Genomic DNA, 26,731 nt, shown 5'->3' on the forward strand with positions numbered 1-26,731 from the left:
GATGCTTGGGATGTGCTTGGATTTGTCCTAAGGCTGAATGTGAGTGTACAAAGCAAGGGTCCATCAAGGCAGGAAGCCCCAGCCATGGTCCTGTGGGCCAGGACCTGCCCTTTGGCAGCCCTGTTCCAAAGGGCCTCCTTCCTGGACCACTCTGAGGTCTGGCTGTTTTGCCATAGGCTGCACTGAGGCATGAGGAAGGGCTGGGACCTCGATGCTGCTGTGTGCTCCAGCGCTGCTGGTGTCTTGCTCTGTTTGTGAGCAAGGAGGCCACGGCTTGGCTCATGGTTCTCTGGTGTCATGGCTTTGGCTAAGCCTGGTAGCAGTGAAAGGATCATTAATGAATGCAGGTGCCTTTCATTGCCCCTGGCCTGCCAGGGAGGAGTTATTCCACCAGAGCCTCGGCTGCGTCTGTCCAGGGGATGGTATCCATCTCACGGTACTTCATCTTCCCAGCTGCATTGCTCAGGGCTGAGCTCTTACTTTGTAAAGGTCCCTTCCCTGCGGAAGGGTACTGTCAGGATGGGTGGAGAAGGAGTTCCCAGAGAACAGAGGCTGTGGAGAGAAGTGTGTGCTGAGAGATAGCCGGTGAAAGCCTCCCAAGAACTGATAAGCTCCAGAGATGAGCAGTGCTGTTGAGTCTGCAGAAGTGGATAATCACAGGACACCATGACTCTGCTGAAGGTCACCAGCATGCTCAAGCATCAACACCATTTCCAAGGAGGCAGCAGCTGCTCTGTGCAGACAGACTGCAGCATTCTGCCTGCTGCAAGAGCAGATCTTCTAGGGGATGTCACAAAGCTCTTCCTAGAAGCCCTTGGCATGTCAGCGTGACTCTCTACTCCTCAGCCAACAGTCAGCACAGGTCTCACTATTCCCGTGTGGTGTGACTGGTTATCTCCTGTTAGCTTGAATCCTTTAACAGTAACGCCTAATGACAACCATGTCCCAGGCTGCATCCCAAGCAGTAGGACCAACAGGACCAGGGAGGGGATTCTGCCCCTCTGATCTGGTGAGACCCCACCTGGAGCCCTGCACCCAGTTTTGGAGTCCTCAGCACAGGAAGGACATGGAGCTGTTGGAGCGATTCCAGAGGAGGCCATGGAGGTGATCCGATGGCTGGAGTACCTCCCATATGATGACAGGCTGAGAGAGTTGGGGTTGTTCAGCCTGGAGAAGGGAAGGCTGCAGAGAGACCTTAGAGCAGCTTCCAGTCCTGAAAGAGGCTCCAGGAAAGCTGGGGAGAGGGTCTTGATCAGGGAGAGCAGGGATAGGACAAGGGGAACAGTTTTGAGTGGAAAGAGGGGAGATCAAAATGAGATCTCAGGGAGAAATGTTTTCTTGTGAGGGTGGTGGGTCCTTGGCCCAGGTTGCCCAGAGAAGTGGTGGCTGCCTCCATTGCATGTTTTTGATCATTTTTATCAGTATCAAAAAAAGAAAAACCCACGCAGAGCAAACATTTCCTCATTCCTCGCCACCTCAGTGAGTCACTTGGAACAGATCGTTGCCACCAAACACCCCTTTGGCTTCTCTCTCTTGATTCTTCTGAGCTTTAACTTGTTCTTCCACTGCTTTTGACACGCACCTCTCTCCAGGAACTGAGGGTGAGAAATGATAGTGGGGCACATATGACCTTTAAGGCATTCATAGCACTTGGGTAGGACGTGCTGCCAAATTGGAGGATGTGGGAGACACGGGGGCTGCAGATCCTTGGCCAACAGGTCCACCTAAGACTGTAGTGTTGAGCTGTCATTATATAGTTGCCGCCTTGGAAGCCACACAAGGATTTAAATGGTGACTGAAAGTCTTGTGATCACCACTGGATGTTACAACAGCAATCTACAAGAGCATCCAGTCATCCCTATGAAGGCTCCTTGACAGATGGGCTGGCTGGCCTCAGATTTTACCTCCTGTACTTGTTACACCACTTCCACTGGGTGATGGGAAGAAGTGCCAAGCATTGCCAGGTTCAGAAACACCACAGAATGTGGAATCACCACCCGGTTTATGATAACCTGAATGGGACAAGGATGCTGGAACACCAGGTGACTCTTTGCTTTGCGAGAAAAGTCCTTCTGATGTTTATTTTCCCCTATCGCCATAATGGTGGGCAGAAGAAGGCCTTTGCGGCTCTCCTGGGAACATGATGTCTTTCTCCCCTTACTTTCAAAGATAGAAATATCGCTGCAGGCCTTCTCCACTGCCACATCACAAGACCTGAAAGCTGCTCAACACCGGCTGTTGCTAAAAACTCTGCTTGAGGGCAGCCCGGCACTGCTCTCTGCCCAGGAGCTGCCTCCTTTGAACCCTGCAAGGTTTTTTCTGCCTCAAAAGCAAATGGGCTGTCACTGCCCACCATCCACAAGGATTTGCTTATCACTCATTTTGATTCAGCCTCACACAATCAGCCCCGATTGACAAACCTGTTGCAAAGCACCGTGATTCATGAAGCATGTCCAGAGAAGAGAATGGAGCTGGGGAAGGGTCTGGAGCTCAGAGGTTCTGGGAATGGCTGAGGGACCTGGAGCTGTTCAGCCTAGAGAAAAAGGAGGCTGAGGGGAGACCTCATTGCTCTCTGCAGCTCCTGGAAAGGAGCTGTGTCCCAATCTCCCCTCTTTCAGATGAAAACCATTCCCCCTCATCCTGTCCCTACCCTCCCTGATCCAGAGCCCCTCCCCAGCTTTCCTGGAGCCCCTTTCAGCACTGGAAGCTGCTCTAAGGTCTCCCCGCAGCCTTCTCTTCTCCAGGCTGAACAACCCCAACTCTCTCAGCCTGTTCTTGGACAGGAGGTACTCCAGATCTCGCGTCATCTCCGTGGCCTCCTCTGGACTCACTCCAACAGCTCCATGTCCTTCCAATGGCCTGAAGCTCCACCAGGGGAGGTTCAGGTTGGATATCAGAAAAAAATTCTTCACAGAAAGAGTCGTTGGGCACTGGAACAGCTGCCCAGGGAGGGGGTCGAGTCGCCTTCCCTGGAGGTGTTTAAGGAACGGGTGGATGAAGTGCTGAGGGACATGGTTTAGGGAGTGTTAGGAATGGTTGGACTCGATGATCCAGTGGGTCCTTTCCAACCTGGTGATTCTGTGATTCTGTGACTCCAGAACTGAACACAGGACTCCAGGTGGGGTCTCACCAGCGCGGAGCAGAGGGGCAGAATCCCCTCCCTCCCTGCTGGTCCCACTGCTTGGGATGCAGCCCAGGACACGGGTGGTTTCTGGGCTGTGAGCGCACGTTGCCGGCTCACATTTAGTTTCATGACGGTAGAGAGGCCCTGGCCCAGGCTGCCCAGAGCAGTGGTGGCTGCCCCATCCCTGGAGGGGTTCAAGTCCAGGTTGGATGGGGCTTGGAGCCCCTGAGCCAGTGGGAGGTGTCCCTGCCCATGGCAGGGAGTGGAACTGGATGGGATTTGAAGTCCCTTCCAACCCAGACCACTCCACGATTCCACGACTCTATGACTCCCTGTCTCCCAGTAATTCCTCCCCGGCTGCCCCTGGTTCAGCGGGGCGGGGGAGCTGCGGTGCCGCCCCCTCCCCGCCCACCGGCCCCGAGAAAAAGCCGATGCTGCTGCTCCGGGAGTCGTTTCTGCTGCCGCCGCTGGAGACCAGCTCAACTCAGCCCAGCCCCAGGTGAGTGCCTGCCCCCTCTCCGCAGGGGCTCTGCACCCCCATCGTACATTACTAGATGATCTTTAAGGTCCCTTCCAACCCAAACTATCTTCCCCTCCTCTCCCCTCGGACAGACCCCATCTCGCAGAGCGATCTGCAAAAGAATTACTGTTACAAAAAGCAGAATATTTTTTATTTAAGCTAAAGCAGAGCTCAGTTTCGTCTAAGTAACTTTATTTTTTTTTTTAAAGTTAGAAAGTATGTTCCTCTTAGCATGGTTTTTATAGCAAGCTTTCTTTAAAACGGCTTTTTCCCAGACACTGTTCATTCTTTGGAGATAATAACATCTTGTGTTCAGTGTGATCTGTGCTGGCAGAGATTTGACTGTTGTCAGAACAACATTAGAATGAGTCCTTGGAAAGTAATAGAATACGCTTAAAAATTCTGGGGAAACTTATACATAGGTATGTAAGTGGAAAATCCACCCTGTCCCAGCTCCTGTCTCACTGCACACAATTGATGGAGCTTGCTCGTTGTGTTGCCCAGGCTAAGAAAGGGTGTTTCCTTTCTAAAACTCCAAAATCAGTCTTATAGAGTTGATTTGCCAGCATTTTGGGTATCAGAGTGCAGGATGAAGCCCCTTCCATGTCGTCATCCCCTGGGGTTCCACCTCATTGGCTCCATCCTCTGGCTTCACATCACCACAGCAGCCAGGGCTGTCAACCCAGCCGTGGTCCCTTCCAGTGTGTGCAGGTTTGAGAGGCAGCCTGAGCCCAGCGCTGGCCCTCGCTTGGCTCCTGTCTGCCAGCTGTGCTGGTATTTTCCTCACTGTGGGGCTACTCCAGCCTTGTCTCCTCAGCGATGGGCTAGCTCTGTAGGGCAGGAGCCAGAGGAGCAAGCAGCACAACCCTGGGAAGCAGGTCCTGGTCACCCAAGCTCACCATAGCCCAGGGCAGCCATCAGCCTGCTGTAGCCTACCCAGAAGGCAGAGGAAAAAGCTGGCTTGGATCCAGAACCTTTCCTGCCCAGAACCAGCTCTTACTGGGTTCGGCCTCCACTTGGGCAAAGAGGAGCAGGATGTGCTCAGAGCTTTGGGAGGGGAGGTGTGATGAGGAGCAATGTCAGCCCTGAACTTCAATCACAGAATCAGAGAATGAATTGGGTTGGAAGGGACCTTAAAGCCCATCCAGTTCCACCTCCCTGCCATGGGCAGGGACACCTCCAGCTAGAAGAAGAACTTACTGCATGAAGCAAGAGCTGGGAGCTTGCCTGCAGAGAGGAAGCCTGGAGCCCGGGTCTGCCCCATGCCCAGCCTGGTCCTGCTTCCAGGAGGCTTTTGTTGGGGCTGCCTGCCCAGTGTGTGCCCCAAACACCTCCCTCCACTGACTCTTCCCCCTAGCAATGGCTGATGAGCTCAGTGACCTCCTGCGGGAGTTTGATGAGGTGATGGAGGACTTTGACAGAGGCCCTGCGTGTCAATATGAGCAACACCTGGAGGAGCTGAAGAAGAAAGCGGTACACAGCATGTACGACAGTGGCATTGATGAGCTGGAGAGTGAGTCTGGGGCTGGGGAATGAGGAGGCCTGGGGGATGACAGTGTATGTCGGGATGGAGCTGCTTTGGTAGCTCTGGGGTTCCTCCGTGGTAAACCACAGGGCTTCCTGCTGGTTCCACCTCTGAGTTGCCCATCTGACTCATCTCTCAAGGGCTGGATGAGTAACATGGGGTGATGATCACTGGATCCTACCCCACCAATGTCTGCTGGGGCTCCTTCTGCTGGGTTGGCTGCTGCAAGGCTTGAGATAACTGGGAGCTTGGAGGGAACCAGTTGGCTGGAACGACCCCAAGGAGTCCCCATGGCCACGCCCACCAGCCTCTGGTGCTGCCTTCTGGCAGAGAAGCTGAGTTCCCTTTTCCAACATTCGTTGCAGCAGAGGGAGCACAGATGGGCTGGTCAAGAGTGAGGGTGGACCAGGTGCCCTGTGCCACACACAGGATTGGTCCCTGGTCCCACAATTTCTTTATAAGGTGCCTGTGGCCATGGAGCATGGCTGATAGTTTGTGTCTGCAGGTACCAACACATCCCCAGGAAGCAGCCTCAACTCCAGTGAGGAGGACCTCAACACCCCTGCCAATGCTCACCCCTCCGAAGGTGAGGCTGAAAGACCTGTCCTAAGGGCTGTTTGCCAGGGCTTCCTTTTACGTGCTTGGCTTGGCTCAGCAGTGATGGGCTGCCCTGGGGGAGGGGGCAGGAGATGCCAATGGGAGCTGGCAGGATTTGGAGGTAGGAATGAACCCTGGGGTCCCAGGAGCATGCTGGAAGAGGTATGACGTTAGACTGTCACGTTCCTCATCAAGGCTAGACTGAGACAGAAGTTAGTTTTGGAGGTTCTCGGTGATGGGCTTCGTTCCTGAACTGGGAAGTGCAGGATCATGCAGGGATGAAAGCACAGGGAAGGTGAGCACCCTTCCCACTGTGCACGGATGTAATCTAGTTCTGGCCTGATAACTCCATGCGCATGGGAGTACGTACCCTATCTCTTCGCATTCCCCCATGGTGAGCCTGAAGCACTCCTGGCTGGGTGATGGGATGCTGATCTGCACGATACCTGTGGACACCATTGTCCCTCAAGAGCCTGGGGCTGAGATCAGGGGCAGAGGTGGGGTGGGAGGTGGAAACACTGCTTGTCTGCATCTCTGAGTTAGTCCTGGGCTTTTCCTGCGCTGTTGCCCTCGTTCTTGGTGGAACCTTTTGCTCCTCAGTGCTGTAACTCCCTGCCTCCATCTGTGCGCATGCATGTGAGGAGCACCCTGCCCTGGGGACGAGTGGTGCTGGAGCTGCTCCTAAACCCCATGCAAGCAGGAGTCCACAGCCAAGCAGCACTGGGCAGCTGCTCCATACAGTTCAGCGCTGCTGTTCTGATGCCTTCAGCAGATGGGTATGAGCGTGGGCTGTGATCCCATAGCTGGATCCACCACGGGGATGCTGTGCTGGGGGCGTTTGTTGCGGGTTATTCCCAAGCTGTGCAGTGATTGCCGCCTATGGCACATGCAGACCCTCTCTACCCCCTTCCACCTGCTGCTGGGCAGCACCTGGCTGCTACAGAAGCAGATTGTGGTTAGAAGCAAAGGGTATGGATCTTTTTTCTCTGATATTAGATCTGGGGAGAGGGAATGGGAGAGACCTGATGGTGTGTTTCTCTCTGCTAGCTAAGCTGGGAGACACGCAGGAGCTGGAGGAGTTCATTGCGGATCTTGATAAAGTATTGGAAGGTATGTATGCGGCCCTGATTCTTGTGTTTCCCAAGCATCCAGCATGGCCAGACGCCAGGACTGGGGCTTCTCTGCTGTCTCTAGCTCGTCAGAGCCTGGCCCAGCACCCCTCCTGGCTGGGGCTCTTGCTGCAAGGAGCTCAAAGCCTGCCCTTGGCTCTGGGGCTGGAATCCTTCTGTCTTTTCTTTGGGAGGAGGCTTCTTTGGATGTCACCCCCCTACTGCCCTTCAAGCTCTTTCAGCTGGGGCAGAAATTCCACTGCTTGAGTGTCTTCCCTCTGATGCATCAGTTTCCTTCAGGTGGTGCAGGGCTGGAAAGGGCTGGGGATGTGAAGGACACAGACTGGTCCTGACAAGGAAAGCCTGCTAAAAAGGTGGCACAACCTGCAGAATTGGTGGCACTTTTTGAGCAGATGTAGAGATGCTCATAGCTCTCTGCCTACAGCATCACTCCAGTTGCTGTTCAAAGGCTTCTCTTTGCTGTGGGGTGGCAGGGAAGCTGAGGAAAATTCTGTTTCCATATGGTTATACCCCAGCCTGGAAAAAAAACAGCCCTGTGGAGCTGTGTGCAGCCCTGCGTGACAGTCTTAGGTCAGAGAGAACTGGATTTAAAAGATTAAAAAGTCAAATATTTCCCCCTAGGCAAGCTGCAAAAGTCACAGTTCTCAGTATCTGTTCCCTTCTCTTCCTTTCTGAGCGTCAAAAATGAGGTGGCTGGTGGGAATTGCTGCTTCTGCTGGCTCTGAGGCATACTGGAAGGCAGTGGCACAGGAAGGAGACCAGACCAACGCCCTTCAGCAGATTTTTAATGACTTTAAATTGGAGGGGGAGAGATTTAGATGTTAGGAAGGAATTCTTCACAGTGAGGGTGGGGAGGCCCTGGCCCAGGTTGCCCAGAGCAGTGGTGGCTGCCCCATCCCTGAAGGTGTTCAAGGCCAGGCTGGATGGGGCTTTGATCCCCCTGATCCTGTGGGAGGTGTCCCTGCCCACGGCAGAGAGTGGGACTGGATGGGATTTGAGGCCTTTTCTACCTCAAACTATTCTATGATTTCTGTTCTAACCCTGCTGCTGGTGATGCCTGGGGGTTCCAGTACACTGTGCAGCTTTCATCTTATTAAGCTCTTCCCCCTCCCCCGCTCCCCCTTGATTGTCCTGCAGAGATGTGAGCTGTGCTTTTGGTGGCAACTTTGGAGCAGAGGACCCACAGATGAGCCCCGTGCCTCCCCGACACAGCCTCTGCTTCTACGCCCCTGCCAGCCCCCACCTGCCTGGGCAATGGCTCTGCCATGCCACACCAAGGACTGATCCAGCAGCGGGATGAGCGGCTGGGCTGCAACTCTGGCTGGGCCATGCTGTGCCCCTGCGTGCAGGACAGGACTCTGCCACTGTGAGATGGGACAAGCTCTCGCTGAGGATGCTAGGCTTTCTTTTGAGGCGAGTGGCAGCCCTGGTGACCGTGTGTATTGGGGCCTGTGCCACTGTGGAAGCCACAAGGTGCTTTTTGGGGAAGATGAGGCTGCAGTGTGTCAGTGAGAGCTCGGTGTCCCCTTCAGGGTCAGGAAAGCCTATTTCCACCGTGGCATCTGCAGTGACAACCGCTGCTGGCTCTTTGCTTTGCACAGGTAGTCTCAAACACAGCCCCTGCCCACACCCTAAGTGCTGTTGCCCCGACTGCTGCTGTAAATACTGTAAAAAGGGGATTCTGCTCTGTACAGATGGGATGGATTTTTATGAACGGGTTTTTGAGTCTTTGTGCTGGTCTGTGTGTGTTTGTGCCTAACCTTTTCCCATGGACTCCTCCCTCCTCTGCAGCCACCTCAGGGCTGGGAGTGGGCAACTTAGCTGGAGAAGGTGCTGGAGGACATGTCTTATGAGGAGCACCTGAGGGACCTGGGGTGGTTTAGCCTGGAGAGGAGGAGGCTGAGGGGAGACCTCATCACTCTGAGATGTGGCAGTTGTGAGGGATGCTTAGTCTAGCCTTGGGTTTTCTCTCCCCAGAAGCTGCCCTGCAAGTGGTGGCATTGAACAGGAGGAGCTCAGGGGATGGTTAGGCTCTGCCCTCCTTTTCCTGTGATGTCCACGTGGACCAGTACCACGTGCGGCTGTGTTGCAACTGTCTGAGCAGGAAGCCAGGCAGTTTTAGCTTCTTCCCTCACCTCTTGGTTCATGGGGTGCTGATCAGGAGAATGTTGGTCATCTAATCTGCCAGCCTGGGCTTAGCGCTGTGGCAGACATCTGCTGAGCATTAATTAATTAATTAATCCTGCAGACTCAAGCACTTGGGAGAGAGGGCATGAGTGTGGTGGGGACAAACCATGTCCTGGGCTGCATCCCAAGCAGTGGGAGCAGCAGGAAGGGAGGGGATTCTGCCCCTCTGCTCTGCTCTGGTGAGACCCTGCCTGGAGCCCTGAGTTCAGTTCTGGAGTCCCCAACATAAGAAAGATATGGAATTGTTGGAACAGATCCAGAGGAGGCCATGGAGGTGATCCGAGGGCTGGAGCACATCCTGTATGAGGACAGACTGAGAGAGTTGGGGTTGTTCAGCCTGGAGAAGAGAAGGCTGCAGGGAGACCTTAGAGCAGCTTCCAGTGCTGAAAGGGTCTCCAGGAAAGCTTGGGAGGAACTTTTTACAAGGGCATGGAATCATAGGAGAAGATGGAATGGCCTCAGATTGGAAAGGGGAAGATTTAGACTAGACTTTAGGAAGAAATTCTTCATGGTTAGGGTGTGGAGGCCCTGGCCCATGTTGCCCAGAGCAGTGGTGGCTGCCCCATTCCTGGAGGTGTTCAAGGCCAGATTGGATGGGGCTTGGAGCCTCTGATCCTGTGGGAGGTGTCTCTGCCCATGGCAAGGAGGTGGAGCTGGATGGGTTTTGAGGTCCCTTCCAACCCAAACCACTCTATGACTTCCAAGCTGCCCCAGCACAGGTCTGTGCAGGGTAGGTCCCACATGGGAGGCTTTCTGCCATCATTCTCCCCCATGCTGTGTGACATGAACACTGATCTACCTCCCAAACTGACTCCCCAGCCCCAGCAAGGGGCAACCAGAAGACAAGTGGTGCTTGGAGATGTGCTCAGCCCACCTGGGTGGGGCCAGGCAGCAGGGGCTGTGGGTGTGACCCCAAAAGTAGTGTTCTTCACTCAGTGTCCATAAATGGAGTTGAGGTATTTATATTTATTTCAGTGCTGCAGAAGTGGCTGCTGGGCGTTCAACACAGCCAGCAGACCTGGTCAGGCTGATTGTAGAGCATTGGTAGACAAAGAACTGAGATGCAGTCACTTTTCTTATCAATTCATTATGATTTCATCATGAAAGGTCCCTGTGCACGTGCTTACCTTCTACCTAAGTAGTCAATAATCAGAAGGTGCCTTATTTACATAGAATCACCATTGAATCATGGAATGGTTTGGAAGGAACTTTAAAGCCCATTCAGTTCCACTCCCTGCCATGGCCAGGGACATCTCCCACTGGATCATCTAAGATCTCCTGTAGGCACGATTCTTAGTATTTAAATGCCCTAAAGTTGGGTGTAGGTATAAATCTTGACCTTATTCCAGTCTTACCATTTCAAGCAAACCTGAGATTAACTGCTTTTTTCATTAAGTAGTTCCCATTCATCCTTGCTACCTTCAGATCCTCAGCACCTGCATAATCCTTTTTCATAGAGTCACTGAGATTGGAAAAGCCCTCTCAACTCATCCAGTCCAACTGTCAGCCCAACTCCGCTGTGCCTGCTGAACCATGTCCTGAAGAACCATGGCCACATGGGTTTTGAATCCCTTCAGGGATGGAGACTCTCCCACTGCCCTGGGCAGCCTCTGCCAGGGCTTCTCCACTCTTTGGGTAAAGATATTTTCCATGATATCCAATCTAAACCTCCCCTGGCACAACTTGAGGCCAAGTTTTGTTTGCCAAGTTCCCACCACCCCATTACTGCTTGTGCTTTTGCTCTTGATTTTAATCTCCCTGTACCAATTCTGGATTCCTTCACCGCAGGGACTGTCCCTGCTGTGCACACTGGTGCCAGCAGCCCCCCCAGTGTCACCCAGAACAATTTTTCCCGTCTTACTCATTGCATATAGGCGTTTCGCCCTCTTGATCTCACTCTGACTCTGGTGTTTAGTCCACCCACAGTCTCTTTCTGCCTCTGAGTCTGATGAGTGCCATCAGAGCCTGTGTGGGAAGGGGATTTTTCATAGCCCACTCCCCGGCTGCACTGTCTCTGTCTGGTTCACCGTGAGGCTCGGTGCTGAGTTGGGAAATGCCACACTGTTGCCTTCCTGGGTGCCGTTCACACCAGCGCCACATCTGCAGACGTTGCTAAGCAGCTGCAGATATAAATACTTCCAAGTCCCAAACCTGCTGCGGCTGATGCATCCCCTGCAGCGAATTAGCAGATGCAGTGAAGCTCCAGAAGTGTTTGTTGTGGAGGTTGCCAGGAGAGGAGTTTGGGTTTCACCCTGGGTTTCCTCAAATGGGGCAGGCTCCATGGGTGCTGCCCGCTTCACGAGGCTGAGGGTCCTCTCCAGGGCTTGTGGTACCTCCTGCACCTGGTGATAGGCACTCAGCATCTGCTTGAGCTGGTGCTGGGAGGAGCAGGGGCGCTGGCACTGGGCGTCTCACAGTGCCAGTGATGTGGGACTTCATGCTAGAGCTGTCCCACCCAGCCTGCACCCACAGCAGCAGCAACGGTGATGCGCAGCCCACCCAGCCCTTGGGATAGCACATCGCTGCAAGAAGACTCCTTTGGGTGGGCGCAGGAGATCCAGCAAGCGCTCTACTGGCACGGAGTGGGGGATATTTTTCCTGGGGAGCCCAGGCAGGAGTTGGGGGCAAACCTGGGTGGCACTGAGATGAGTGCTACAGCGTCCACCAGCCCATGAGGTGATGATTGTCCAAGGGCTGTTGTGCAGCCCCGGGGAGGACTAATACCTCCTGGCCTCGCTTGGGTGGCTGAAAACTGAAAAGCAGAGAGGACTGGGGCTGACTGAGGTGGTTGGAGGGGATGCTGGGATGGCCCTTGTGTGCATGTGCAGTGGAGGTGCTGCAAAAACAATCAGGATGAAGGAGCACGTCCTGCCAAACATCAGTTCTTCCCCTGGGCTCCTCTTCCCCTGCAGCTCAGAGGAGGCTGGACCAGGGCCAAGGAGCCCTGGGAGCAACAGAACCAGGTTGGACTTTGCGTAGGGCTCTGTAAAGAGTCTTGAACATGCTTTGGATGTGCCAGGCTAGGAATCCACCCTCCCAAGGCACTGGGAGTTGACAGTGCTGGAGCTGCCAGGGATTGTCAGCCCCTGAGCATCACCTGGGAGCTGCTGATCCAGGCTGATCAAGTTGCAGCCCCCATCCTGCCATGGTCAAGGGAGGAGAAACCCAGCCAGGCTGCAGCTGGCACATGGTGCCTGCACAGGGCCACCTGCAAGGCTGGCACCACTTCCAGCCATGTGTTCCCTGCCCTGCAGTCTCTGCCTGCTTGTTTTCTTCTAAGCGAGAGCAATGCACCGGACTGCCGAGGGATGGGAAGCGGGTAACCAGAGCTGAGGCAACTGCACAGACCTGCTGCCTGCACCTCCCCCTTCAAGCCTTATTGCAAACCCAGCCTTTCTAGACAGCCATAGTTATTTGCTGGTGGAGCAGGCACTGTCCTGCTCCAGTAGGTCCTGTACACGCTTCCATAGGACCTTCCACATCCTGGGCTGCATCCCAAGCAGTGGGACCAGCAGGGAGGGAGGGGATTCTGCCCCTCTGCTCCGTGCTAGTGAAACCAAACCTGGAGCCTTGTGTCCAGTTCTGGAGTCCTCAGCACAGGAAGGACATGGAGATGTTGGAGTGAGTCCAGAGGAGGCCATAGAGATGATCTGAGGGCTGGAGCACCTCCTGTCCGAGAACAAGCTGAGAGAGTTGGGGTTGTTCAGCCTGGAGAAGAGAAGGCTGCGGGGAGACCTTAGAGCAACTTCCAGTGCTGAAAGGGGCTATAGGAAAGCTGAAGAGGGGCTTTTCATCAAGGAGTGCAGGGATGGGACAACGGGAATGGTTTTCAGCTGAAAGAGGGGAGATCGAGATGAGATCTCAGGAAGAAGTTCTTCACAGTGAGGGTGGGGAGGCCCTGGCCCAGGTTGCCCAGAGCAGTGGTGGCTGCCCCATCCCTGGAGATGTTCAAGGCCAGGTTGGATGGGGCTCGGAGCCCCTGATCCAGTGGGAGGTGTCCCTGCCCATGGCAAAGGGGTGGAACTGGATGGGCTTTAAGGTCCCTTCCAACCCAAACCATTCCACAGTTCTATGATTCAGGAAGCCTCCTCCTCCAGGCTGCGGACGTTCAGGTCCAGCCGCATTGCAGCTTGCAGAGGATCCCGTTTCCTGGCATCCTGGGGACCCGAATGCCCAGGCTGTGGCATGGGGATGAGAGGTTTAGCAGGGCTGGCACACAGTGACACAGAGGCTGGGTGGCAATCGGCCACCTCCATTCCTTGCTGCATGGAGGGCAGCAACATCCCTGGTGGCCACCACCATAGGCACCACCTCTGGGCCAGTGTTGCCTGTGCCTCCCTGTGGTTTTGGGCCCTCTTGCTTTTCCTCTCTCTGGCATTCATAGGAAGAAGGCATCGGGAGGCTTTTGCTGTGTGGAGGTGGCCCTCGAGTGTCAGGGGGAGGCAGGACAAGCACGGCAATCTGTCTGTGCCTGGAGGCTGATGGAGTGGAACTTGCTCCCTCTGCCTACCTGGGCTAGATGTTCCTTCATGAAGTTGTTCCCACCTGGAGGGAGCTCCCCAGCCTCTGTGGGTGTAAATTGAGTCACTAGAGTTCCCCTAAAGAAATTATAAGCTGGATTTCCTTCATCATACCCTGCTGACTGGGTCAGCCCAGAGAAAGGCACATAAAGCAAGGTGTTTCTCCACCAAAACACCACAGCAAAATCTGCTGCTCTTGCTAAGCTTAAAACCAAGTAGCAAGAGGGGCTCTAACTACAGAAATATTTGAGTGGAGACCTCAGGTTGTCCCACGAAAAGTTCTCCTTCACCCTCACATAACTGTGGCTCTCCAGTCCTCCCGGGCCTGCTGAGCTCCTCCAGCTGGTGCTTTCTCCTCCAGCAGCCAAAACACTTGTAAGTGGTGCCGCCTAGGGCTGTGTGCACTTGGGGATGTCTGTGCCAGGCAGTATCTCAGAGAGGAACCACATCCTTCTGGGGAGGGTAGCACTCCCACTGCCCCGAGAGTCTGGCCGTGGTGATGCAAGAAGCTGTGACTATTTTGGGGAGATGACTTAACCATGGGGATGCCGTTTGCTGCTGCCGTTCTTTCCCAGCAAGCTCTCTCACATGTTTTTGGGGAAAAAACTCACATTTATGGGAAAGGAGAAGTGGGGCTCATTGAGGTCCTACTGTTAAAGCAAATTTTCCAGCATGCTTTCTGGCTGGAAGTGGAGAGCTACGTGAGGGCAGGCATGGCAGTAGTTCCTGTTCCCCCGCCAAAAGTCCAGCTGGTCTGTGGGTGCGAGGTCCCCCGGGGCTGGCCAGGTGGTAGCAGCAAGGTAAGCGCTCATGAAGATCCCATCCTGGGGGCAGCAGGAAGGAACATCACTTCTAGTCTGTGATTCTATCTACAAAAAAGCTGGCAAGGGACTGTTTACAAAGGCTTGTAGTGGTAGGATGAGGGGCAACGGGTATAAACTAGAGAGAGGCAGATTTAAACTAGACGTAAGATCAACGAGCGTGGTGAGGCCCTGGCACAGGTTGCCCAGGGAAGTGGTGGCTGCCCCATTCCTGGAGGTGTTCAAGGCCAAGTTGGATGGGGCTTGGAGCCCCTGATCCAGTGGGAGGTGTCCCTGCCCATGGCAGGGGGGTTGGAACTGGATGTTCTTTAGGGTCTTTTCCAACCCAAACTATTCTATGATTCTCTGTGGGACCTGCCCATGATAGCTCCAGGTCCTCATCAACTGATCCTCCTAAACCAGCCCTGACCGTGCTGAGCACCTCGACTCTTGAGTCCTTCCCTCCCTTCCTGCCTTGGGGGCTGCTCTCAGCCCTCTAATAGAATCGTAGAATCATAGAATCACCAGGTTGGAAAGGACCCACTGGATCATCAAGTCCAACCATTCCTAACACTCCCTTAAACCATGTCCGTAAGCCTTTCATCCACTCATTCCTTAAACACATCCAGGGAAGGCGACTCAACCACCTCCCTGGGCAGCTGTTCCAGTGCCTGATGACACTTTCCATGAAGAATTTTTTTCTGATATCCAACCTGAACCTCCCCTGACGGAGCTTCAGGCCATTTCCCCTTGTCCTGTCCTCTGACACTTGGGAGAAGAGCCCAGCTCCCTCCTCTCCACAACCTCCTTTCAGGTAGTTGTAGAGAGTAATAAGGTCTCCCCTCAGCCTCCTCTTCTGCAGGGTAAACAACCCCAGCTCTCTCAGCTGCTCTTCGTAAGACTTGTTCTCCAGCCCCCTCACCAGCTTCGTAGCTCTTCTCTGGACACGCTCCAGAGCCTCAACATCCTTCTTGTGGTGAGGGGCCCAGAACTGAACACAGTACTCAGTGTGCGGTCTCACCAGTGCCGAGTACAGAGGGAGAATCACCTCCCTGGACCTGCTGGTCACACCGTTTCTGATACAAGCCAAGATGCCATTGGCCTTCTTTGCCACCTGGGCACACTGCTGGCTCATGTTCAGTCGGCTGTCAACCAGCACCCCAAGGTCCTTCTCTTCCCTGCAGCTTTCTGGCCACTCTTTCCCCAGTCTGTAGCACTGCATAGGGTTGTTGTGCCCCAAGTGCAGGACCTGGCATTTGGCCTTGTTAAACCTCATGCCATTGGTCTCGGCCCAGCAGTCCAGCCTGTTCAGATCCCTTTTGCAGAGCCTCCCTGCCCTCCAGCAGATCCACACCTCCTCCCAGCTTGGTGTCATCTGCAAACTTGCTAAGGGTGCACTCAATGCCTTCATCCAGGTCATTGATAAAGACATTGAACAGAGCTGGACCCAGTACCGAGCCCTGGGGAACCCCACTTGTGACTGGCCTCCAGCTGGAGTTAACTCCATTGACCACCACTCTCTGGGCCCGGCCATCCAACCAGTTTTCAACCCAGGAGAGTGTACGCCTGTCCAGGCCAGAGGCAGACAGTTTCTGAAGCAGAGTGCTGTGAAAAACTGTGTCAAAGGCTTTACTGAAGTCCAAGAAGACTCCATCCACAGCCTTTCCCCCATCCAGTAGTTGAGTCACTTTGTCATAGAAGGCGATCAGGTTAGTTTGGCAAGATCTGCCCTTTGTAAACCCATGTTGACTGGGCCTGATCACCCGGTTCTCTTGCATGTGCTTCATGATAGCACTCAAGATCACCTGTTGCATGACTTCCTCCGGCACTGAGGTCAGACTGACAGGCCTGGAGTTCCCCGGATCCTCCCTGCAACCCTTCTTGTATATGGGCACAACATCAGCCAGCCTCCAGTCTAGTGGAACTTCCCCAGTCAGCCAGGACCGCTGGAAGATGATGGAAAGGGGTTTGGAAAGGACATCCGGCAGCTCCTTGAGTACTCTTGGGTGGATCCCATCTGGCCCCACAGACTTGTGGGTGTCTAGCTGGGCAAGCAAGTCTCTAACCGCCTCCTCTTGGATCATGGGAGCCTCATTCTGCTCCTCTAACTCCTGGGTTTGTACACAGAGGGAACAACTTTCCTTGCTATTAAAGACTGAGGCAAAGAAGGCATTAAGTACCTCAGCCTTGTTTTCATCCCCTATGTTATTCCTTCTGCATCCAATAGGGACTGAATATTCTCCCTAGTCCTCCTTTTCTTGTTAATGTATTTGTAGAAAGATTTTTTATTATCTTTCACAGATTTAGCCAATTTGATTTCTAGCTGGGCCTTAGCCCTCCTGATTTTTAACCTGTACGATCTCACTTTCTCCCTGTAGTCCACCCAAGACGCATGTCCCTTCTTCCAAAGCTCATAGACATTCCTCTTCAATTTGATGTCTCTCAAGATCTCCCTACTCAACTAAGCTGTTTTTTTCCCCCGCTGGCACCTTTTCAGGAACACAGGGATGGCTTGCTCCTGAGCTGCTAGGACTTAATTTTTCAAGAGCACCCAGCCCTCATGAGCTCCCTTGCCCTGAACGACTGTCTCCCATGGGACTTTCCTAACCAGCCTTCTGAACAGTCCAAAGTCTGCCCTCTGGAATTTAACGTGACTGTTTTGCTAATCCCCTTCTTCATCTCACCCAGAACTGAAAACCCTATCATCTCATGATCGCTTAGTCCCAGGCGTCCTCCAACCGTCACATCCCCCACAAGACCTTCTCTATTCACAAACAGCAGGTCCAGGAGGGCATCCTCCCTTGTTGGTTCACTAACCAGTTGTGTGAGGAAGTTGTCTTCCACACACTCCAGGAACCTCTTAAACTGCTTCCTTTCTGCTGTATTGTACTCCCAGCAGATATCAGGAAGATTGAAGCCTCCCATGAGGACAAGAGGTGGTGATCTAGAGACTATCCCCAGCTGTTTATAGAAGAGCTCATCTGCTGCTTCTTCTTGGCTGGGTGGTCTGTAACAGACTCCCATCACAATATCTGCCTTCTTGTGGGCTCCTCTGATTTTAACCCAAGGCACTCAGTCCCTTCCTCACGGTAATCCAGCTCCAGGGTATGAAAGCACTCTTTGACAGAGAGGGCTACACCACCTCCTTTTCTACCCTTCCTGTCCTGCCTGAAGAGTTTATACCCCCCCCCCATAGCTGTACTCCTCTCCCCGCAGAGCTTCCAGCCTTCTCTGTGCCTGATCCACGTCCTACCTGCAGGAGGTGGATCAGTGCAGGACCCAGGAAGGCCAAATTCTCTGTCACCTGAATCCCTGCCCAAGAACAGCCCTGATGATTCAGGATAACAAAGCAGAGCCCAAGAGATTTTTCTTTGGGGGGCACAGATTCCCTAATGCCCAGAACTCAGACTCGCACCCCGCTGCTGCCTTTCACCGCTGTGTTGATGCAGCCAAACACAGGCTCTGAGGATCATCTCCATTTTGGTGACCAAAGGAAGATGGACATGGTGACCCTCCAGACATAATGAACCCAACCACCTCTCACATCTCCAAACACTGGTCCTTGCCTTCGGCACAGACAGGAGACCCCCTGCTGCATTATGTGGGGTGGCTTTGCCTCCTCCAAAGGCCAAGCGGGGATAAAGGTTGGCTTTGACTGCTCCTCCCCAGAAACAAACTTCCTTCCCAGAACCAAAAGGGGTGATGTAGCCCGGTGTCACCACTGCCATCAGCTCTTCAGCGTTCTCGCCCACAGCTCCCACCACGGAGACAGCAGACTTTAGCTGCAATTTCATGTAGTGATGTGAAACAACAGACGTGTGCGGTGGGGTCGTAGGAGACTTGGGGCATCATAGGTCATGGTTGTGCTGGGGGAGTCCCCACGGTGGCCTGCCCAGCTGCTGGAGGGAAAAGCATGACAGAAAAAGCTTTGTTGGCACAGGGCTACGAGGAGAGTTATAGTTCAGGCTGAACAGCCTCAGGTCCTGATTGAGAGTGATGGCAACACGGCCCTTCTGAGCAAGGCAAGAAATCCTTGCCCAAGGTAGTGGTGGAGTCTCCATCCCTGGAGGGGTTCATAAACCATGTGGCCTTGACATTTGAGGACATGGTTTAGCAGGCATGGTGGAGTTGGGCTGATGGTTGGACTGGATGAGCTGAGAAGGCTTTTTCAACATTAATGATTCTATGAAGTCGGGGCTTCAGTAGCCATTGCGGGCTTGGTCTGCCTGCACAGAGGAACTGTGCTAGGATGTAGCTCAGCAAGCAACACTGGACAGCTTGGTGGAAGGAGGTCTTTGTCACACACAGGATGTTCAGAGAGCCAGGCTATGCATGTCTCTCTACCCTGTACAGCATTGTGGAGTCCTCAGCTCCATCAGCCTTCAGCAGGGTCTTATCAAGGAGCAGCAAGTCTCTCCCGCACCATCTCTCAGGCCTTTGAGCTGTATCCTTGTTCCAACCCGTTCCTGAAGGACCATCCCAGTGTGAATCCTTTCAGTGCTCAAATACCTCACCGCAGTGAATAGTGCGGTGCTGGCTCCAAGCCCTGCCCCTCCAGGCTGCAGGGAGAGCTGGTGGCAACCAGAGCTGGAGCTCTCACTCCTGCTTTGCACCCTTCACCCTGATTTTGACCACTAGTGTCCCAAGGAATCCCCTAGGGTGCTTCCCCACCTCTGGGTGCCTTGAGGCGACCCCTGGGAAGGTTGACAGTGACGATGGAGACAGAATGGTGTCTTGAAGAGCTACCAGGGTGGAAAATGAGCCACATTTGTCTAGAGTGGGCTGGAGGCTTGTGCCTTCAGACCAGGCTGCAGAACAGGGCTGGGAGGTGTCCTCAGCGGTGGAGCAGTTGCTCTTCCTGACTTCTGAAAAAGTCTCCAAAGAGTCTCTCTGTTGCTTAGGGATACGATTTAGTTGTTGACAGGTATGGTTGGAATTGATGATCTCCAAGGTCTTTTCCAACCCAAATGATTCTCTGACCCCTGAAGACAGGAGAGCTCCGCAGCGTCAGTCAGTGTGACATGGGTGCATTGCCTGCCTCCCCTAGGGCACCAGTGTCCCTGGATGAAAGAAGACAAGGTCCTCCTAGTCCTCGCTGAGGTCTCACCCCGGTGGAGACTGTGGCAGGTGGCTGCGATCAGAGAGACTTTGTGTTTCTTTCTCCTGGGCACTGTTCCCCTCTCAACCCCCACCCCATGCTCCTCGGTACAGAGCTGGGCTCTGACTTCATCCCCCAGGTATCCAAAGAGACAATACCGGTGGTGGCGGCCAGCACAGCATCCTGTCCCCTCGTCCCCATGGGTCACTTCCGAGGATTGTTCTGTTCTGCTTGGCCAGAGGTTGGCCCCAGGGACTGGGAACGGATGAGCTTCACGTGCTCCTCAGTTGCTGGTATTTCACTCAGCGGCATGGGACAATGGCCGGGAAAGGTTATCCCATCTCTCTGGACCGTCTCCTGCTGCCTTCCCGCATCGTTAGGAGCTGCCCTCCTGCAGCCCTCAACAGCAGCAATGGTGGGACGCAAGGCAGGAGCCCCATTGCCACCCCAGACATAACCCCTTGGCAGACATTGCTGACACAGGTCCCAGTTGGGTGAGCTCAGAGGAACACAGCTGATCCGGGCAGGGCTCCCTACTGGCTTAGCTGGCATTAACCTCATAATTAAATTGATTAAACTAATACCGGGAGGGTCCAGCCCTATATAACCGCTCCTCTGGCGCTAAACCTGCATTCAGGCATTGGGCTAAGCCTGCAAATATCCCTGCTCACCATAATCACCTCGATTTTCTGTGCCCAGAGCGTGGCAGTCTGGTCAGGCAGGGATCTTTGGGCTTGAAATGTCTTTTTTTTTTCCATGGAATTCCTTCTGGTTTCATTAGCAGGATGCTCAGCCCATGCCATCTCCTTTCCTCACTGTGGCCCAGGAGTTTCATGTCCTGCCACTGCAAGGTTTGTTTAGATATTGAAGTTCAACTCTTTTCTCTGTGGTATTTGCTTTTGTTGGAGCCTTGTTCCTTTGAGCCAGCAACGTGTGCTCGCAGCCCAGAAACCAACCGTGTCCTGAGCTGCATCCCAAGCAGTGGGACCAGCAGGGAGGGAGGGGATTCTGCCCCTCTGCTCTGCTCTGGTGAGACCCCACCTGTAGCCCCACGTCCAGTTCTGGAGTCCTCAGCAAAGGAAGGACATGGAGCTGTTGAAGCGAGTCCAGAGGAGGCCATGGAGATGATGCAAGTGCTGGAGCACCTCCTGTACCAGGACAGGCTGAGAGAGTTGGGATCATTCAGCCTGGAGAAGAGAAAGCTGTGGGGAGACCTTAGAGCAGCTTCCAGTGCTGAAAGGCTCTCCAGGAAAGCTGGGGAGGGGTTCTGGATCAGGGAGGGCAGGGACAGGATGAGGGGGATGGTTTTGAGCTGCAAGAGGGGAGACTGAAATGAGATCTTAGGGAGAAATGTTCTGCTGTGAGGGTGGGGAGGCCCTGGCCCAGGTTGCCCAGAGCAGTGGTGGCTGCCCCATCCCTGGAGGTGTTCAAGGCCAGGTTGGATGGGGCTTGGAGCCCCTGATCCCGTGGGAGGTGTCCCTGCCATGGCTGGGGATGGAACTGGATGGGCTCTGAGGTCTCTTCCAGCCCAAGCCACTCTATGGTTCCATGATTCTATCTACCCAGGCTCCCAGGTGCCTGCTGGCTGTCAGCACTGGGAGGTCCATGCTGGGCAGGTATCTCTGAGAGTCACTGCAAGCAAATACCAAGTGGGTGAAATCTCCTCCTCCCTGTGTCTTCATGGTGCTGAGCATCCCCTCCTTCCCGCTCACCCTCTGCATGGTCAGCTTTGATCTGGCTCTAGGTCCTTCTGCTGGGTCAGCACACAGGGGTGGCAAGTCCATCCCTGCAGGTTCTGGTGTGGGGCTGGACAAGAAGGTGGTTGCTTCTTTTCTCAGGATCACCTCTGGTATTATCCTTTCACAGGAGGGTATGGGACTGAGCTTTCTTTTAGCAGCAGGACAAGGCCATGCCTTCTGCTGGCAGTGGGGACAACCTGCACCCATCACCAAGATTGCTCTCTGGGGGGCATAGGGTGTCAGATCCGGGGTGCCTCAGAGCATATCAGGGACTGGTCTCAGAGCACCCTGTGCTTTGGACTGGGGTCTACAACAGGGTTGGTGGGGGAGACAAGGAAACTGTGATGGCAGGAGAGGCAAAAGGCAGGGGGGTCATCACAAAATAATGCCAAGGGGCAAAGCAGGGGCTGAGCAGATAATGCGGTGGGATGCTGGATGCTCCCAGCTTCTCCCTGGCCACAGGTTTCCAGCTTCATCTATTTCAAGGCTTCCTGTTTCCCTGAACCCAGACGCTTCCCAGTGTCCCTGTCTCCTTCGCATGATGGATCTGACTTTCACATTCAGCCAGGGGGATTTCGTATTTCTGCTGGCGATGTGAGAAAACAATGGGCAGGAAATCAGGGAAGGGGTCTGCCTTCCGTAGAGTGTGTCTGCAAGAATGGCCAGATCCCCGTTTCTCTTCCTGAAGCTCCTCATTGCACAAAAATGCTCCTTAAAGCCTAGGCACTGCTTAAGAACTTGTCACTGTTGGGATGAGCAGGACAGTGGTGGAGCAGAGCAAAGACCTCTCCTTCCCTCTCTTCCCCAGCCCCATAGGCCTGCTCCTCTCTCCCAAAGACTCTTGCTTTGCAGAAAGTCTGGTTTCTGCTATGGTTTTGAAGTTGCAGTTCCCCATCCTGTTTGTTTCTGGTTCTTCCAGGCCTTTTGTGTGCTGGGTAGACAAGAACATCAGCACTGCTGTCCAGAAGGAAAAATATGAGAAGTTCATTCGATGGGAAAATGGGGATGTTGTCAGTCCCACAGGAGCTGGACATGAGGCTGCTCTGGGGAGGGCTGAGAGCAAAGACCCCCTCTGTGGGGCTCACAGGAATTCATATAAGCCTAGAATGGTTTGGGTTGGAAGAGACCTTAAAGTCCATCCAGTTCCAACTCCCTGCCAGTGCTCCAAGCTCCATCCAACTTCCAGGGATGGGGCAGCCACCACTGCTCTGGGAAACCTGGGCCAGGGCCTCCCCACCCTCACAGCAAAACATTTCTTCCTAATATCTCATCTCAGTCTCCCCTCTTTCAGCTCAAAACCGTCCCCCTGGTCCTGTCCCTGCCCTCCCTGATCCAGAGCCCCTCCCCAGCGTTCCTGGAGCCCCTTTCAGTACTGGAAGCTGCTCTAAGGTCTCCCCACAGCCTTCTCCTCTCCAGGCTGAACAACCACAACTCTCTCAGCCTGTCCTGGTATAGGATGTGCTCCAGCCCTCGCATCATCTCTATGGCCTCCTCTGGACTCGCTCCAACAGCTCCATGTCCTTCCTTTGCTGAGGACTCCAGAACTGGACGTGGGGCTACAGGTGGGGTCTCACCGGAGTGGAGCAGAGGGGCAGAATCCTCTCCCTTGCCCTGTTGGTCCCGCTGTTTGGGATGCAGCAATTGGTTTCTGGGCTGGGATTGCACGTTGCTTGCTCATGTTAAGCTTCTCATCCCCAGCACTCCGAGTCCTTCTCCTTAGGGCTGCTCCTAATCCATTCTCTGCCCAGCCTGGATTTGTGCTTGGGATTGCCCTGACCCAGGTGCAGGACCTTGCACTCGGCCTTGTTAACCCCAAGAGGTTCTCACAGCCTCATCTCCAGCCTGTTCAGGTCCCTCTGGATCCACCCCTGCCCTCCAGCATGTTGACCGTGCCATATAGCTTGTTTCCCAAACCTTGGGACAGTGACTTCTCCCTCCAAATAATTAGTGAGAAGGGGACCAGAAAGACCCCAAAGCAGCAAGCAGGGTAGGACAGACCCACTCGCTGCTGTGTGCGCTGGGCCTCTGGGCAGAGGACAGGTCCTTACCATCCCTGTGGAGGAACCTGCTGCCCACCTGACCCTCTCCACCAGCTCTGATGCCCTGAGCACGGTGAGGAAAGGAGGTGGAAGGCCAAACACGGCAGTCCCTGCTCCTAGGGAGGTGAGGAGTGGGGCGGGGGCTGGTTGAAAGCACACCCCAGCTTGGTGCATGTCTAGAAGGTGGGAATACCATGCTGTTCTCAAGGATGTGCTGAGGCTGGCTGCATCCAGCAGAGCCACCAAGAGGCTGTGACCAGAGGAGCTGGTACTCATCTTTTGGCACTAATTCCTGGGGCAGCTCAGCTGAGCCGTGTGAACACAGGGAAGCTCAGATGAAGCCATGGTTCCCGTCATTAGGACTTGTGGCAGGGTCTTGCTCTTCTAAAGGATCTTCGCTGACATGGCATAATGCTGGTGGCATCTTCTAGGGTCTCTGTTATTGTAAAACTAAGGTGTCTCTTCCATGTGCTGGAAACAGAAGCATTGCCAGCCCCACCATGACATTCACCCTCTTTGCTGCCTCTCCTGGATGGACACAGGAGGTTTGAGGTTACCAGGCTGTTGGGCACTGGATGAAGCCTTTAGATGAAGAGAAGCAGGGCCACCTTCCCACAAGCCATCTGAGGAGACGTTCTTGGGGAAGCAAACACATCTGTACAGCACCTCTGCATCTCCATCCTGGGAGCTTGCAGAGCCTCCCCAGCCCAGTGAACCTCTGCTCCTGCGATGAGGGAGAACCAAAGGCTTGGATCCTGCCTGGATCCTGGACCTCTCGCGTGCCTCTTAATGGGAACAAGACAGGTTCTTGCTCCACTTCCAGCAGCATCATCCCCACCGTGTCCTCAGCATGGCTCCATGCCCTTCTGGGTTGTCTCCCAACAGGGACCGGCCAAGTTTCCAGGTCCAAAGAAGAAACCAGCAGGTTTTGAGCAGTCTCCATGGCAGGAGAAGACACCTGGAGGAGGACAGCAAGGCATCACTAGGGAGCTCAAGCGTGGCTCTACCTGCCTGGGCAGCTCCTGCCTGCATCGTTGCTGCCCTCTAGTGCTGCCAGCACCCCCAGTACAGCCTGTCCTCGGGCAGACTGGTGGGACTGGAATGGACCAAGAGGTGGGCTATGGTGGTGGGACAGCACCAGAGGGTCTGTCTCTGGCTGGGGGCACAGCCCGTAGCCGCCCCAGCTGATGCTCCAAGGAGTTTTGTGCTGCTGAGGACGCTTGTGCAAATAAAACCAAGTCCCATGCTTCGCCCAGGGACATAAGTGGGAAAAGGGGAAACTGAGGCATGGCTGCGCTTCTTCCTCCCCAGCTCACACAGCAGCTCCAGGAAAACTGTGGAGGGGCTCTTGATCAGGAAAGGCAGGGACAGGAGGGGGGGGCGGGCAACGATTTTGAGCTGAAAGAGGTGAGATTGAAATGAGATCATAGGAAGAAATGTTTTCCCCTCCTGTGGGGAGGCCCTGGCCCAGGTTGCCCAGAGCAGTGGTGGCTGCCCCATCACTGGAGGTGTCCAAGGCCAGGTTGGATAGGGCTTTGATCACTCTGATCCAGTGGGAGTTGTCCGTGCCCATCACAGGCGGTAGAACTGGATGGGTCTTGAGGTCCTTCCAACCCAACCCATTCTACGATTCTATGGAAGGACGTTGGTGCTTGCTGTGCCCTGCAGATGAGCTGCTCCTTGGCACCATCTCACTTGCCTTGGTGCCCCCATCTCCATGTTCCAAGGAGCCGGCTGGTGCTCCGGCTGGATGAGCAGAGCCTGGAGAAAAGTGAAAGGTGCTTTGGGACCCCTGACCCAGGGGGCCTCACAGGGGTGGCAGGGGGCAAGTGCCCCTAGGAGCATCAGGATCTGCTGCACCAGCCCGCCTGGGGGACATGGGGGCTCAGGAATGGGGACAGGGCAGCTTTGGGGGGGCGAGCGATGAGGGGCAGTGATGGGGGGCAGCGATGAGGGGCAGCGATGGGGAAGCAACAATGGGGCCCAGGACGTCAGTGATGGGGGGAGAAGCAAGGGGGGGTTAATGATGCAGTGGGGGTCTGCAATGAGGGCAGCAGCAAAGGAGGGCAGCAATGAGAGGTCAGTGATGGGGGAGCAGCAGTGGGGTGTGTGTCAGTGATGGGGTCTGCAATGGGGGTGCAGCAGTGAGAGTCAGCAATGGGGGAGCAGTGATGGGGGTCTGCAATGGGGGCAGCATCAAAGGGGGCAGCGACGGGGGTGTCAGTGATGAGGGGTCTGCAATGGGGGGAGAAGCAACGGGAGTCAGCAATGGGGGAGTAGTGATGGAGGTTGCAATAGAGGTCAGTAATGGGGGGTCTGTGATGGGGGGAGCAGAAGTGGGCATCAATGATGGAGGGGCAGCAATGGTCGTCAGTGATGGGGGTCAGTGGTGAAGGTTCTGCAGTGGCGGGAGCAGCAATGGCAGTCAGTGATGGGGGGTCTGCAGTCGGGCTCAGTGTTGGGGGAGCACTAAGGAGGTGTCAGTGATGCAGTGAGGGTCTGCAATGGGGGCAGCAGCAAAGGGGATCAGTGATGGGGAGTCGGGGGGGGGAGTAGAAGTGGGCATCAGTGATGGGGGAGCAGCAAGGGGGGTCAGCGATGTGGGGGTCTGCAATGAGGGCAGCAGCAATGGGGGGCAGCGATGGGGTTGTCTGTGGTGAGGGATCTGCAATGGTGAGAGCAGCAATGGAAGTCAGTGATGGGGGGTCAGTGATGGGGGTCAGTGATCGGGGAACAGCGATGGGAGTCAGTGATGAGGGTTGTGCAATGGGGGGAGCAGCAATGGGGGTCAGCGATGGGAAGTCTGCAGTGGCGGGGTGCAATGGGGGTCAGTGATGGGGGAGCAGCAAGGAGAGGCAGCTGACGGAGGGGGTGTGGGTGGGTGGGGGGGGGGGGGTGGGGGGGGGTGTGTGTCCGTGTGGGGGTGTGTCCATGTGTGTCCGTGTGTGTGTCCATGTCCGTGTATGTCCGTGTGTGTCCGTCTGTGTGTCCATGTGTGTGTGCGTGTGTGTGCGTGTGTGCGCGTGTCCGTGTGTGTGTCCGTGTATGTCCGTGTGTGTGTCCGTGTGTGTGTCCGTGTATGTCCGTGTGTGTCTGTGTGTGTGTCTGTGTGTGTGTCTGTGTGTGTGTGCGTGTCCGTGTGTGCGTCCGTGTGTGCGCGCGCTCGGGGGGGTGGTGGGAACCGCTTTAAGAGCCACTGCCCACACCCAAGATGGCGGTACGAGGCTTCACTCGGCGCAGTACGCCTGCGCACCCGGCCCTGCCCACAGCGCGGCGGACGGGTGGGGCTGGTGTGGTCACGTGTCCATTCTGCCCGGCCCCGTCCCGCCGCGCGCGGAGCAGCCGGGAGCGCAGGTGGGGGAGGGCGGTAGGGTCTGGGCCCGGGGCGTCCGTGGGGCGGGGTCCGTGGGCCCGTGGAGCTGTGAGGGTGGCAGTGGGGCAGGGCCCGTGGA

At 54.9% G+C, this 26,731-nt stretch overlaps 1 protein-coding gene across 8 annotated transcripts in view; it reads left to right on the forward strand.

Annotated features, from left to right (window-relative positions):
* The first annotated feature begins 3,493 nt into the window (after window positions 1–3,493).
* The window catches only part of LOC104066235 (H(+)/Cl(-) exchange transporter 5), a 70,467-nt gene continuing 47,229 nt past the window's right edge, over window positions 3,494–26,731 (forward strand). For 4 of the 8 annotated variants that reach the window (XM_054075968.1, XM_054075974.1, XM_054075969.1 and 1 more), the window contains exon 1: window positions 26,551–26,633. Coding sequence is in view for 2 of the 8 variants with exons in the window: in XM_054075964.1 (XP_053931939.1) it covers window positions 5,004–5,157; window positions 5,675–5,755; window positions 6,814–6,876 (298 nt within the window). In the remaining 6 variants the exon portion in view is untranslated. Of the gene's footprint in view, window positions 3,624–5,001; window positions 5,158–5,674; window positions 5,756–6,813; window positions 6,877–26,550; window positions 26,634–26,731 lie in introns of those variants that run through there. The other 4 variants (XM_054075964.1, XM_054075965.1, XM_054075970.1 and 1 more) reach the window with 2 other exon arrangements.

This window comes from Cuculus canorus, chromosome 10 (assembly GCF_017976375.1).
Source record: "Cuculus canorus isolate bCucCan1 chromosome 10, bCucCan1.pri, whole genome shotgun sequence".
Taxonomy (NCBI): Eukaryota; Metazoa; Chordata; class Aves; order Cuculiformes; family Cuculidae; genus Cuculus; species Cuculus canorus.